The sequence below is a fragment of the Neomonachus schauinslandi genome, chromosome 14 (assembly GCF_002201575.2).
Source record: "Neomonachus schauinslandi chromosome 14, ASM220157v2, whole genome shotgun sequence".
Lineage (NCBI taxonomy): Eukaryota > Metazoa > Chordata > Mammalia > Carnivora > Phocidae > Neomonachus > Neomonachus schauinslandi.
Window position 1 is genome coordinate 90,501,239 of NC_058416.1, and position 14,469 is coordinate 90,515,707.

A 14,469-nucleotide genomic window follows, 5' to 3' on the forward strand; every position below is an offset into this window, starting at 1 on the left:
AAGTCCCAGTAGTTCATTTTTGCCTTTGTTGTTTCCCTTGTCTTTGGAGACACGTCTAGCCAGAAGTTGCTGTGGCCAAGGTCTCAGAGGTTGCTGCCTGTGTTCTCCTCTAGGATTTGGATGGATTCCTGTCTCTCGCTGAGGTCTTTCATCCATTTTGAGTCTATTTTTGTGTGTGGTGTAAGGAAATGGCCCAGTTTCATTCTTCTGCATGTGGCTGTCCCAATTTTCCCAACACCATTTATTGAAGAGACTGTTTTCCATTGGACATTCTTCCCTGCTTTGTTGAAGATTAGTTGACCATAGAGTTGAGGGTCCATTTCTGGGTTCTCTGTTCTGTTCCATTGATCCATGTGTCTGTTTTTGTGCCAGTACCATACTGTCTTGATGATGACAGCTTTGTAATAGAGCTTGAAGTCCAGCATTGTGATGCCACCAGCTTAGGTTTTCTTTTTCAACCTTCCTCTGGCTATTCGGGGTCTTTTCTGGTTCCATATAAATTTTAGAGTTATTTGTTCCATTTCTTTGAAAAAAAGTTGATGGTATTTTGATAGGGATTGCATTGAATGTGTAGATTGCTCTAGGTAGCATTGACATCTTCACAGTATTTGTTCTTCCACTCCATGAGCATGGAACAATTTTCCATTTCTTTGGGTCTTCCTCAGTTTATTTCATGAGTGTTCTATAGTTTTCTGGGGACAGATCCTTTGCCTCTTTGGTTTATTCCTAGGTATCTTATGGTTTCTGGTGCAGTTGTAAACAGGATCAATTCCTTAATTTCTCTTTCTTCTGTCTCATTGTTAGTGGATAGAAATGCAACTGATTTCTGTGCATTGATTTTATATCCTGATGCTGAATTCCTGTATGAGTTACAGCAATTTTGGGATGGGGTCTTTTGGGTTTTCCACATAGAGTGTCATGTCATCTGTGCAGAGTGAGAGTTTGAGGACTTCTTTGCCGATTCAGATGCCTTTTATTTCTTTTTATTGTCTGATTGCTGAGGCTAGGACTTCTAGTACTATGTTGAACAATAGTGGTGAGAGTGGGCATCTTTGTTGTGTTCCTGATTTTAAGGGAAAGGCTCTCAGCTTTCCCCCATTAAGAATGATACTCAGTATGTGCTTTTTTGTAGATGGCTTTTATGATATTGAGGTATGTTCCTTCTATCCGTACACTATGCAGTTTTAATCAAGAAAGAATGTTGTACTTTGCCAGATGCTTTTTCTGCATCTACTGAGAGGATCATACGGTTCTTGTCCTTTCTTTTATTTATGTAGTGTATTTGATTGATTTGTGGATATTGAACCATCCTTGCAGCTCAGGAATAGATCCCACTTGGTCGTGGTGAATAATTCTTTTAATGTCCTGTTGGATCCTGTTGGCTAATATCTTAATGAGAATTTTTGCATCCATGTTCATCAGAGATATTGGTCTGTAATTCTCCTTTTCAGTGGGATCTTTTTCTGGTTTTGGGCTCAAGGTAGTCCTAGCCTCATAGAAAGAATTTGGAAGTTTTCCTTTCATTTCTATTTTTTTGAAACTGCTTTGGAAGAATAGGTATTAATTATTCTTTAAATGTTTGGTAGAATTCCCCTGGGAAACCATCTGGCCCTGGGCTCTTGTTTGTTGGGAGATTTTTGATTACTGATTGAATTTCCTTGCTGGTTATGTGTCTGTTCAGGTTTTCTATTTCTTCCTGGTTCAGTTTTGATAGTTTATATGTTGCTAGGAATGCATCTATTTCTTCTAGGCTGCCTAATTGGTTGGCATATAGTTGCTCATAATATGTTCTTATAATTGTATTTCTTTGGGTGTTGGTTGTGATCTCTTTCATTCATGATTTTATTTGGGTCCTTTCTCTTTTATTTTTGATAAGTCTGGCTAGGGGTTAATCAATCTTATTAATTCTTTCAAAGAACCAACTTCTAGTTTTGTTGATCTGTTCTACTGTTCTTCTGGTTTCTGTTTCATTAATTTCTGCTCTAATCTTATTTCTCATCTCCTGCTTGGTTTAGGATTTATTTGCTATTCTTTCTCCAGCTCCTTTAGGAGTAAGGTTAGGTTGTATATTTGAGACTTTTTTTTATTTTCTTGAGAAACGCTTGTATTGCTATATACTTCTCTCTTAGGACCACCTTTGCTGCATCCCAAAGGTTTTGGACAGTTGTGTTCTCATCCTCATTTGTTTCCGTGAATCTTTTTAATTCTTTTTTAATTTCCTGTGTTCACCCAATCATCTTTAGTAGGATGCTCTTTAACCTTCAACTATTTGAGTTCCTTCCAAATTTCCTCTTGTGATTGAGTTCCAGTTTCAAAGCATTGTGATCTGAAAATATGCAGGGAATAACCCCAGTGTTTTGGTACCGGTTGAGACCTGATTTGTGACCAAGTATGTGATCTACTCTGGAGAATGTTTCCTGTGCATTCGAGAAGAATGCGTAGTCTGTTGCTTTAGGATGGGATGCTCTGAATATATCTGTGAAGTCCATCTGGTCCAGTGTGTCATTCAAAGCCCTTGTTTCCTTATTGATCTTCTGCTTAGATGATCTGTCCATTGCCATGAGTGGGGTGTTAAAGTCCCCTCCTATTACTGTATTATTGTCAATGTGTTTCTTTAATTTGGTTATGAATTGGTTTATATAATTGGCTGCTCCCATGTTGGGGCATATGTATTTATAATTGTTAGATCTTCTTATTGGATAGACCCTTTTAAGTATGATATAGTGTCCCTCTTCAGCCCTTATTACAATCTTTGGTTTAAAATCTAATTTGATATGAGGATTGCTACCCAAGATTTCTTTTGATGTCCATTAACGTGGTAATTGGTTCTCCACTCCATCACTTTCAGTGTGGAGGTGTCTTTGGGTCTAAAATGAGTCTCTTGCAGACAGCATATTGATGAGTCTTTCTTTTTTATCCAACCTGAAACCCTGTGTCTTTTGGTTGGGGCATTGATTTAGCCCATTTACGTTCAGAGTAACTATTGAAAGACAGGAATTTAGTGCCATTTTGCTATTACCTGTAAAGTCCCTGTTTTTGTGTATGGTCTTTGTTTCTTTCTGGTCTTCATTATTTTTGGGCTCTCTCTTTGCTTAAAGGATCCCCTTTAATATTTCTCGCAGGGCTGGTTTAGTGATCACACATTCTTCAGTTTCTGTTTGCCCTGGAAGCTCTTTATCTCTCTTTCTATTCTGAATGACAGCCTTGCTGGATAAAGTATTCTTGCCTGCGTATTTTTCTCGTTTAGTACCCTGTATATATCATGCCAGCCCTTTCTGGCCTGCCGGGTCTCTGTGGATAGGTCTGCTGCCAGTGTAATGTTTCTACCCTGGGAGATTACCAACTTCCTGTCCTGAGCTGCTTTCAGCATTTTCTCTTTGTCTGAGATTTGCAAGCTTCACCATTATATGTGAAGTGTTTGACTTCTTTTTATTGGTTTTGAGATCCTGCACATTTCTTAAAATGAGTTTATTTTGCCAGTAAGTCCTCAGAGAAGTCAGGGATTTTTTTTTAATCTCTTTTGAAGTAATTGTGTTTCAGATTAAAATGCTAATAAGCATTTTCTAGTGTCTTGGAAATGAAAGTTAATGCTCTTTACTGTCTTTAAAAATTTTTATTTATTTATTTGACAGAGACACAGCGAGAGAGGGAACACAAGCAGAGGGGAGTGGGAGAGGGAGAAGCAGGCTTCCCGTGGAGCAGGGAGCCCGATGTGGGGCTTGATCCCAGGACCCTGGGGTCATGACCTGAGCCGAAGGCAGAAGCTTAACAACTGAGCCACCCAGGGGACCCTCTATCTTTAAAAATCCTAATGCTTGTATTTTCTCACTAAAATAATGGTATTGGGGCGCCTGGGTGGCTCAGTTGGTTAAGCGACTGCCTTTGGCTCAGGTCATGAACCCGGAGTCCCGGGATCAAGTCCCGCATCGGGCTCCCTGCTCAGCGGGGGGTCTGCTTCTCCCTCTGACCCTCCCCCCTCTCATGTCCTCTCTCTCTCATTCTCTCAAATAAATAAAATCTTTAAAAAATAATGGTATTAATTTTCTTTTGGTCTCTGAAATTTTGTAAACCTTATTGGGTGTGTTTCTCGGAGTTGGAAGTGCCGTCCCTGTAGGCTGTGGCCTGGCAGTAGGGGCAGGGAGTGTCCAGTGCGGCAGCTGCTCGCTTGTCTCCTCTTCCTTTACCACTTTCACCCTCAGCATCGTCCAGCCTCAGTGGCCTTTTCCTCACACCTAGAGGAGAGGAGATTTTCGAGAAGTAAAGAGTAGGGGCACCTGGGTGGCTCAGTCATTAAGCGTCTGCCTTCAGCTCGGGTCATGATCTCAGGGTCCTGGGATGGAGTCCTGTGTTGGGCTCCCTGCTCAGCGGGGAGCCTGCTTCTCCCTCTGAGAGCTAGGTTCATCCCAGCGTTACTCATTATTTCATACAGTACCCAGTAAGCACTCAATAAATGGTAGATAACTTGTCTAGAAAAAACTTAAAGTTGTGTAGAAAGTAAAATAATATCCAAGAATGATTTCTCACTTTGAAGAAACGCAGTTTGGATGTAAATATTTGTAATTATTCTTAGAACCGCAGTATTTTTTTAATTGAAATGTTGATGTTAACTTTTTATTAAAATGCATAATGGATTAGCTGATTTAGGATATTTGATATAAGAACAAATCAAAACTTCACTTCATACTTACGACCTTTCTGTCCTGACATTTGGTAAGTTTCTTGTGATGATGTCAGAAGACTCAAATCCACTTTGTCTTTTGGTTCTTGAGACTGGCTTTGTTACATCCAGAGCCGCAGTAAACTGGGCAGCACTAGACTTCCATGGGTAGATGGTGATATTTCTACAAATACCCTCTGTTTACGTAAAATCACTCCCCTTATCCCTTTTGGATTTGCTTGACTATCATGAAGGAGCAAAATGAGATTGTTAAATGGAAGTTCCCACTTCAAGGTCTTTTTGACCATTTGTCCAGATAGCATACTGTGAACGACTGTCCCAAGCCAGACTTTCTAGATCCCATTGTGTGTAAAGCTCTCTGTGTCCCACAGTTTGGAATCAAGTGTATTTCTGCTCTGTGAGAACTAAAGTTCTGGTTGGGAAAAGGGCACAGGAGAAATGGAGGGATTGGTAATGGTCCTCTGTCTCTCAAATGTCCAATACATTACACCAGCATGGTTCGCGAGTGCCTTCGTGTGCCAGTCCCCGTACTCCGGAGCGGCTGTGTGCTCAAGAACTGGATTTGAAGTGGACCTTTCAGAGGTGGTAGAAAAGGTGTGAAACGTATTCCAGCCCACATGTGCTGCCACTTGAAGGGCTGCCCTCCAGAGCGCCAGAAGGCCTGTTAGGGGCCAGCAGATGGCTTCTGGTGCAGTGCTGGATGCTCGCGGGAAGGGAGCTTCATCTGGGCATAGGGAAACCAGCCGGAGAGTGGCTGGCATTGGGCGGTGGGGTGCAGAGGGGATGTAAAGGGTGCGTCCCTTGCCAGCATGTTGGTGAGCTGAGGGGTGACTAGGCCCCGGGAGGGAGACAGGGAGCCCCAATACCTTGTGAACCAGTAGTGCTGGGTTAGACTTTGACACTGCTGAAATGAGCTTCCCTACCAGCAATTTTAGACTCCAGATCTTATTTTTCACCTAGTAGAAAATGCCCACTGAGGAGTGTTCCAAATCGTGTGCTTCGAAGCATGCTGAATGTACCATTTCCGTGTGCTGGGCCAGCAGTGTGCTTGTCTGTTGACGGAACATTTGCATGAGCCCGCGTCACATGCCGTCCTTTACTCTACCCCCAGTGACTCCTGGTCCTTGTCTAGGTCCTTACAAGCTGTGGCGTGTCCTTTCACAACTTGGACAGACACTCTGCCTTGAGAGGGAGAGGGGTTTCTGTTTAAATGGAGGATGGGGATGTGAATGTCTGAATGATTTGGGTGCCTGGAAGCATGACAGACTCAGTGTCATTACATTCATCATCATCACCTTTAAGCCCAAGACTAACGGTAATTGTGGTGAAGAAACGAGTGAACGCCAGATTTTTTGCTCAGTCTGGAGGAAGACTTCAGAACCCACTTCCTGGGACGGTTATTGACGTAGAAGTTACCAGACCAGAATGGTAAGTTCTGTGTGGTTACATGAAGATTGTTTTCTGCTTTATCAACTTCAACACATTTATTCTTTCTTCTCTTTCTGATAAATACTAAAGTCTTCAATTAGTTTGATCCCATAATACTACTAAAGCCTATGATTTGTTCATGTCTGAAATGGTAAACTGGTTTCTCTGCAGTGTTCTTTGGGGGAAGAGGGTTATTGTCTGTGGTACTAATTATACATACAGAGGGTAAGAACTGCGGCTGTAGATTGCTTTTGTATGTTTTTAACATGTAACCTTATCCTCAGATTGTTGTTCCCTAGTAAAAATTTTTAGATCTGAAATGCTTTGTTGTCGTCCAGAGGTCAAAAAGTTGCATTTGAAACACAATTGCAGATAAGTGGCTTCTGAGTAAACAAAACTTTTTATGTAACTCGGAGCTACACTTTGCCATAGGAAAGCCAGCTAGCTAGGACATCCACGGGCACAGGGGGCCACGGGGTGATGCTGTTCGCACCCAGGGGTGCAGCTGTCACGTGCTGAAGCTTGCTGGCTTCTCGCAAACTCTTCTATGGTGTGAGGTCTAAGGTGCTGTAAATCGTGCACGTGGCGGCTCATCGGTCAGTCTGGGTTAACACCATCCTCAGGAGAGTGCACTGTTAGGACCATTCCTCTTTTTCAGTGTGATGGAGCTTTTGAAAAGGCCGCTTTAATCAGGGTAAAGTGCGGGCTTCGGTGCAAAGCTACTAATGTGGAACGCCCTTCCTGCACAGACCTTGGGTGAATGAGGCTTCACTACGCTAACTTCATGTAGATAAACGATAGTACAGATTTTCAGTTCTCTTGAATCAGTTGTGTTAGCGACAGGGAATGGGAATTTCCATGTTGAGATGCATTATCTGGGATTTCTGTCTTTTTCTCAGGCAGGTGTTAGTTATGGCAGTGCTTCGGAAGGATGCTACTCGGGGGCGGGGGGCAATCAGCTGAGGGAGACAGTGGCTAAGATACTAACGTAGTGAGTTCCTTTCCTGCAGGACCTTCTAACCGGTCAGAGTGACCCCACTGCGCTCCCTACTAACACTCCTCCTGGTCTGCTCACTGCAGCTCAGGGCTAGCGTTGACCTGGAGACAGCTGATGGAAACGGACTGGGTAAAACCCAAGTTGAATTATGAAGTGTGGGAACATTTCATTACTTCTTACCAGATGCTATTTAGAACTTAGCTGCCTAGGCTCTGCCTGTGTCAGGAGAAGCTCCCCTCTAGGGCTGCAGTCCCGTTAGCTGCCAGCACTCTGGACGCCAGTGTGCTTGAGCCGGGAACTAAGACTCGGACTCCGACTCTGTTGTGAGTTCTCTGCAGTTTTAGAGCAAGTGGTTTCGTGTGTCTGAAACCCTTCTGCTTCTAAAAGACTAATAATCTGTTGTAGATCAACCGTGGTGTTCTGATTTGTCTAGTATCAGTGAACCTAGCAAGTTGCACGGGTAATTTCCTTATAGCTTTATTAGGTCAGGTGACCGTATCTCTGGATCAGTGTGTTCCCTGCTACCCAGAGAGTGGGAAAAACGGATGTCCTGTTCCTCTGTTTGCAGTCCTGTTTGTGTCTGCTTTACCATTTGGGTCCTGCGCTAGTTCTCTTTTTGTCCCTGGAGGTTCTCAAGTCCTCTAAGAGCCTGTTTTGCATCCTTAATGATTAAAGTGAAGTATGTTTTTGTTAAGTAACAGTGGGAACAGCAAGAGGGGGAAGGTTCTGTGGTAAAAGCATATCTTGGGAACGACAGTGCCTGAAACAAGAGCTGCTCTAATTTTCCCCGCTGCTGCTGCCCTCCAGGACCTCTGTGCACCCCAGCGTACCCTGCGGGGTGCAGGCCGCCAGCCGTGCGTGGCTTGAGGATACCACTGTGACTGGCAGCCCGAGCACATATTGAATGCCCTAGGGCATCAGTGACATGTATTTAAAATCTAAGGAGTAGTGGTGTCTGAAACGTCGGTCACACAGGCATTCCAGAATTGTCCATGAGCAGCAAGTGTTCTGGACTGGAAGGAAGCACATTTCATTCTGAAGAGCTTAGCTTCCATTAGAATACGGGATCTTTTCACCGTAAGAAATGGGACCCGTGCGAACTTCCGCTTTCAGACAGATAAGCCTCCCTTCCATGTGGCTTTTCTCTTGGAATTCCAGGTACGATTTTTTTATCGTGAGCCAGGCAGTGAGAAGTGGCAGTGTTTCTCCCACGCACTATAACGTCATCTACGACAGCAGTGGCCTGAAGCCAGACCACATTCAGAGGCTCACGTACAAGCTGTGTCACGTCTACTATAACTGGCCAGTAAGTGTGGCTCCCTGGGGACCTGGGCTCACGCCTGTGAGCTGCGCTTTTCACAACAGGAGTTGCTCTGTTTTCAGAGGCTTTTCTAGTGAATACTGAGGGGAGTGATGGAGGAGAGTAACAGCTCTGTGTTTCTTCCACTCAAGGGCGTCATTCGCGTCCCTGCTCCTTGCCAGTACGCCCACAAGCTGGCTTTCCTCGTGGGCCAGAGCATCCACAGGGAGCCCAACCTGTCCCTGTCCAACCGCCTCTACTACCTCTGACCCGCGGGACGAGACGACGTGCAGCCGTTCCTTCGTTTGACCTCGTAGCTTCGGGGTTTTTTTAAGCTTTTATTTTTTTTTTTTTTAGCTGTTTATCTTTCTAGATATGAAACTTGGGAAGGGAATTAGGAGATTTGGAGTCTCGTTTGTAGCATTGCTGCTGTGACTGGCTTATAGGTAAAAATTAAAATTTTATATTTTATCTTCTCAGATACGTTGAGAATTTTTTGTTTTGAAAAATGGATAAGGTACTTTGTATTATAAACTATTTGAAAAGTGAGAATTTACTTGAAAGTACGTTCAGGAGTGAGCAAGTCCTACTTTGTAAACCTACATTAATTCATCTTCTTTTTGAAATATTTTTAATTTAAAGGAGAGAAAGGCGTAAAGTGGGAAGCTCACTACAGCTGTAAGGTAGGGTTTTATTAGGGTATCTGATCTATTTTAAAGATGAAAAGCTGCCACTGAATAACCTGTACAAGGTATGGGAATGGTAGGAGACTATGGAGAAGTAGGCTAATTTTTTTATTTCATTTTGGGGCTAAAAGAAGATGGCTGAAAAGTTTTAAATTTCTGTCCAAAGAAACATTTTAAGACTCTTTGACAAAAGAGGCCAATAATCTATATTAACGTTACTATTTATTTTGTTTGCAACGGGGACATCCTTCTACTTGTTACAAAATAAAATTGGATTCTCACCTTATTCACTAATGGTGTAGTTTGTTTTTACTGAAAACGTATGCATTTTCTTTCCATTTAATGCATTTTTTTTAAATGCTGGAGAGCGTACTCTGTCACAAGGATACAGTTCCATTTATAAAAGCTAAATTGGCCTCACTTTTGAAGTTCAGTGTCCAGAGCTGCCTGCTGCAGCATTTAGGACAAGAATGGAGAGCCGTAGTTTGTAAGTTGTCGGGATGTTGATGATCGCAATTATTTACATGGACAGAGTTGTAGGAATTTTCAGGAAATTTTGCAAAGAGCTGGCTTGCAGTTAATGAGTAAAACTGTACTTTGAGAACCCCTTTAAGCATTGCTTGTAAATGTGATGTGTGTGCACATTAGTGCTCCAACACAAACCCCTCTCATCTTAGCAGCATTATACTGGGTCTTATCAAATAAAGGCTTCTTGGACTTAGACTCATTAACATGAATGAAAACCGTTTTATTTTCCTTTTAGTTCTTCAAGCTAATAACTGTTGTTAACATTGCCGTTGGCTATTAGCCCAGGTTCCTTAACCTACTTGGCTGTAAACACGAGAAGAAAAGGAACAGAAGAGTGCCAGAGACCAGATGCCGTGAAGGAAGTTGCTCGGGGCTGTCCCGCTGAGAAGGAAGGGGTATGAGGAGGTCTACCGCAGCCGTGGAAGATGGGCTTGGGGTATTTTGTAGGTACAGATTTGTAGAGCTAGTCAGGAACTTTTAAGTCCTTGAAGTGCCATTCCTAGCAGGTTTTAACTGTCTCTTAAAGTGTAAAGGTTTTAATGTCTTTAAAACCATGAAGAATTGGTAAATGTAATCTGGAAAAGTTGCAGTAGTCAAGAGACCCTCACTCAAGTCAAAGACTTGGCTGTGAGGGACAGAAAACCTGCTCAAATTAGTTTCAGCCAAAGGGGTTATGGATTGACTTGCTCCTTCCCTCTGAGGCGGCGTTCCCGGATTGAATCTGTTCAGCATCACCCCGTTTGCTTTTGTAGTAACAGTGAGCTCTGGGCCTGTGCCAGACGCAGAATCAGAACTTCTTGGGAAGATACCAGCCGAACCGTCCCTTAGACACGTCCCACATCGTTTTTCTGGGAATTTGGGCAAATGCCAGCTGAGAAGACATCTAGAGTGATGAGAGGGTATGGGGGGGGCTCTCTCGGTTCTGCCTTCTTCTGCGTTGTTTTTGACTGATGGGCACAGAGTCTAGGTTTAGGTGTCCACCTCACCCCCTTGGAAAGAACACCCTGGCGGTCTACACCTCCTGGAACCAGAGGGATGCGTTACCCAGATAGGTCGAGTCTGGCTCATGCGCAGGTGGTAGGGTGCCCGTGTGGGCATGGGTGAAAGAACAGCTCCCTGCAGGGACATCCGGGGGGGCCGCACCCAGAAGACGGCACAGGGCGGTCAGCTCTTGGATGCCCATGGCGGCTGCATCCGGCCCCAGAGAGAGCACAGCACCCATGCGGAGTCCGCTGCAGAGCTTTCAAGCAACAGAGCAGAACGGACTGAAATAGAAATGCGCACGAGTTCTATCCCAGAAGGCTCTTCCTTCCCAGCCTGAGCTCTCGGCCTCAGAAGTCCCTGAGGTAACCCTGAGGTTTGGTGGGGGCTCTGCAGCTGTGCCCCACAGTGGGGCTGGGGTGGGGGGGGCAGACACAGGCTCTCCCCTCACCCGTCCGAGAGCGTGTTCTAGTTCATGGATGGTGGCATTTCCTGGAGCGCATGGCTACTTGCTGCGGGCATTCTGGAGTTTCTGTTCACCGTGTCCCATAGTCTGTGTTCCAGCAGCGAAGGCAACCTGATGCTGTGGCACAAATCTTCAGATTATATATCAAGGTTTGATTCAAGTTCACAGAACTGGTGGTATCCTCCTCCAGACACAGGATTTCAAGGGCTAGGTACAGCTCTGGTTGTGTACTGTTCCAGCCCAGTTCCCGAAAAATCCAGGGTGACAACTAGAGATTGTAAAATTTTCAAGGGATTGTGTCTGCGAAGAGCCCCCTGGCTTTGTGGTGAGAGGGACCCCCCCCCCCACCGGGGTTACCCAGAGCCTGCAGCACCCCCAACCTGCCCCTGGACACAGCCGGGACCACCAGTAGGCAGCTTAGGGCCCCTGTCCCCCTCCTCTTTCAGACTTGGAGAGGACCTCTGGAGATTGCTTTCTCTGACTCCAGCCCTCTCGTCCACGGTGAGAGGGAGCCTCTCGCCGTGCCCTCTGGAATTCATGGTCCTGTTCCAGCCCCTTGTTTGACAAGCTTCTGTGCCTTCTGGACATGCCTTAGCTTTCTCCCAGGACACTTCCTGTCAGGGTCGAGCGGGTCAGGTGTCCCACACTTTGTCTGCTTCCCCCCCACCCCCTCTTGCAGGCATTTCGTACCCCTGGGCTCAGACCCGGTGGGGACTTCAGCTCCCGGCTTGCTCACGTCATGCAGTGGGGTGGTTTCAACACAGGGCAAAAACACCAGTGCAGGGCAGCATTGTCCTACTGGTCTGTCCCCTGCGCCCCACAGCCCTGCTTCACGGCTGCTGTAACCGCGATCACGGGCCCTGAACGCTGCTCCGCAGACTGCACGTCCCGGTTTTGCACCCCGCCACTCCTAGAGGTCTCCCCGGCTCCCCTCCAGACCCTGCAGTGCCCCAGCCGCGCTCCCTGTCCTCTCCGGACGCTGCACTCGGCTGCGCGACTTCTCAAGCACCCGAGAGAACATCAGCCTAGCGGCCAAAGGACGGCCACATCCATTCCTCTGTGGATTCGTGATTCTGGAACGCTGTGCTGCTAAGCCGCCCCCCAGCCACCTGTGCACAAGACAGCCCGTTATTCAGGGATGTTGCTCGATTTTTTCCCTTATTCATTCCCAGCAGCCTACAGACCTGGCCGTGTCTTTCCCATCCTAAAAAACAGGACTTTGGGTCCCCTCTTGTACCCCACAGCTGCTTTCTCACTTTCCCCTGGTGGAAGGCAGAGGAGGGTCCGTAAGGCATCCTCCGGACCGAGAAGACACTTCAGTAGCCACAGACAAGCCGCTCCAAGCTGTCGACCCAGAGTTCTGCAGGGTGACTCACGGCGGGGCTTTGCAGGGCTCCACTCAGCGCTCACCAGCCTGGGCTGCCGCCCCCAGCTGTGACAGTGGTGGGCGGGGTGGGGAGATCCCAGGCCCGAGGGAGACCAGGCGGGGCGGAGGGTTGCCAGCGCTCCTGCCCTGGGCATCGGCATCCTCCTGGCTGTTCTCGGCGGGGAGCCGGCCGGCAGCCCCAGGGGCCTTACAGCCTGCAACGGCAAGGCCGGCAGGAGTCCCGGGCCTCAGCCCCGCGGAGGCCTGTGCATCTGCGGAAACTTCCTAAGGACTTTCACAGTGAGCCCTTCGTAGTCTTTAAAGGCTAGGAGCCCAGCCAGATGCTTGCCATCACGCTCCCTTGTGGGTTCTTTCCTTCTTGAGGTCCCCCAATGTCTTACTGAACCGATGCGAGTAACTGGAATGGGTCTCCCACTGTGTCCTTGCCACCAGCCCCAGCCTCACCCTCCTGGACATGAGCCTACACAGAGCTCCCCGCTCTCGTCCGGCTAGCACCCCAGGGCCTGGACTTGTCTAACCACCAGGTTCACCCGTAAGAAAGCCTCGGGGATGAGTACCCTGACCCCACTGGCTTCTCAACCGAGGCATCTACAGCTCCTCATCTCGGCGCTGATGGGGAATAAAAGGTCTCCGGTCAACCAGCGAAAGCGTGTAATGCCTCTACCATGTTAGGAGTTGGGAAGGTTGGTACTGTACTCAGCACAAGCTGATGCTCAGAAACGTTCCGGATTCACCCTGCCCTAGGCTCTTGCCGCTATGACCTCCCAGCCTCCTGACTCCACGCCTGTAACGATGTGGCTGCTTGTGACAGAGAACTCCCCAAGTCCTGCAGCCCATATTCACCTGCCCTGGTTAGATCCAGATCCTGAAGAACATCCACGCCCACAATGTACTCAGTAACGGGCGACATACACACTAGAGAAGAGCGGAGACGAAGCCTGCCCATCCATAGAGACTAATTTGTCTAACCTTGATTTGTCACCCATAACCATCAGTAGTCTGTCTCTTCCTCCCCATTTCAAGAGGTTTCCATGGATGAGTGTGTTCAGCTTCACTGTCAGAGCCAGTCTGTCTGTCGGTGCGAGACCAATGACTGCTTCATTCTGCATGGGCCCTCCAGTCACCGCCTGTGCACAGGCTGGAGGGCCACTGTGTCCCCAGGGGCAGGCGTCCACCCCTGCCGTTCCCCCTTCAGCGGAGGGGGCACTCAGCGATGCGTCGGGCTTTGTTTCAGCCTTCAAGGGAATAAAGCCCTTCGCCCTAGGCAATAGCTCCCATAGGCTTAGCAAGACCGAACTGGGTGGTTCACAATTTCTGTCGGGGCCCCAAATTTAGATCCGTCCACAGCCATGTACCAGAGACCCCGGGGGGCCCCCTTTCTGCCATTTGATGGTCAGCAGAAGCCTGTGTTACTCCGTACTTTTCAACCCGTCTATTTCCCTCATGGCGCAGGCTTTCCATTTGTTAGGCAAGCCTCCCCTGGGCACGTTGGTCCTCGGGGCAAGGACAGCCGCCAGAGTCCCACGCCACCGCCTGGCCTGGGGCTGACGAAGATGGGTCTTGCCTGCCACAGGGGAGCCGGTGCTCATCCCGGCCTCCCAGCACCTGGCGGGAGTGCCACCTTGCCAGTCGGTGCCACCAGCCACGGCCGGGGGTGCTCAGCCACGGCTGCAGCACAGGATGAGCAGTGACTCAGGCCATTTTTGACACCTCAGACCCTTGTAACATAATACGGTTGCCCCGGTACCCCGCGTCCTGACGCCCGAGCTGCCATGCGCCTTGGCCCTCTGCTTAGAGCGGCTCCTTAGCTGCTACAGTTCACGGACAGCGGGCTCCCCCACAGTAGGCTCCATCAGTTCCGTGGACAATGGGCTTCCCCACAGACAAGCTCCCCTCACGGACAACTGCCTCCTTCCCATTGGACAACAGGCTCCCCCGCCACGGACAGAGGGCTCCTCCCCACGGACAGTGCGCTCCACCAATTCCACGCACAGCAGGCTCCCCCCATGGACAGCGGG

At 47.6% G+C, this 14,469-nt stretch overlaps 1 protein-coding gene across 1 annotated transcript in view; it reads left to right on the forward strand.

Annotated features, from left to right (window-relative positions):
• Positions 1-8,827, forward strand: part of PIWIL1 (piwi like RNA-mediated gene silencing 1) — a 30,580-nt gene extending 21,753 nt beyond the window's left edge. The window contains exons 18-20 of the mRNA XM_021698637.1: positions 5,981-6,106; positions 8,262-8,409; positions 8,556-8,827. Of these exons, the coding sequence (XP_021554312.1) occupies positions 5,981-6,106; positions 8,262-8,409; positions 8,556-8,672 (391 nt within the window). The 3' untranslated portion in view covers positions 8,673-8,827. The remainder of the gene's footprint in view (positions 1-5,980; positions 6,107-8,261; positions 8,410-8,555) is intronic.
• The last annotated feature ends 5,642 nt before the right edge of the window (positions 8,828-14,469 follow it).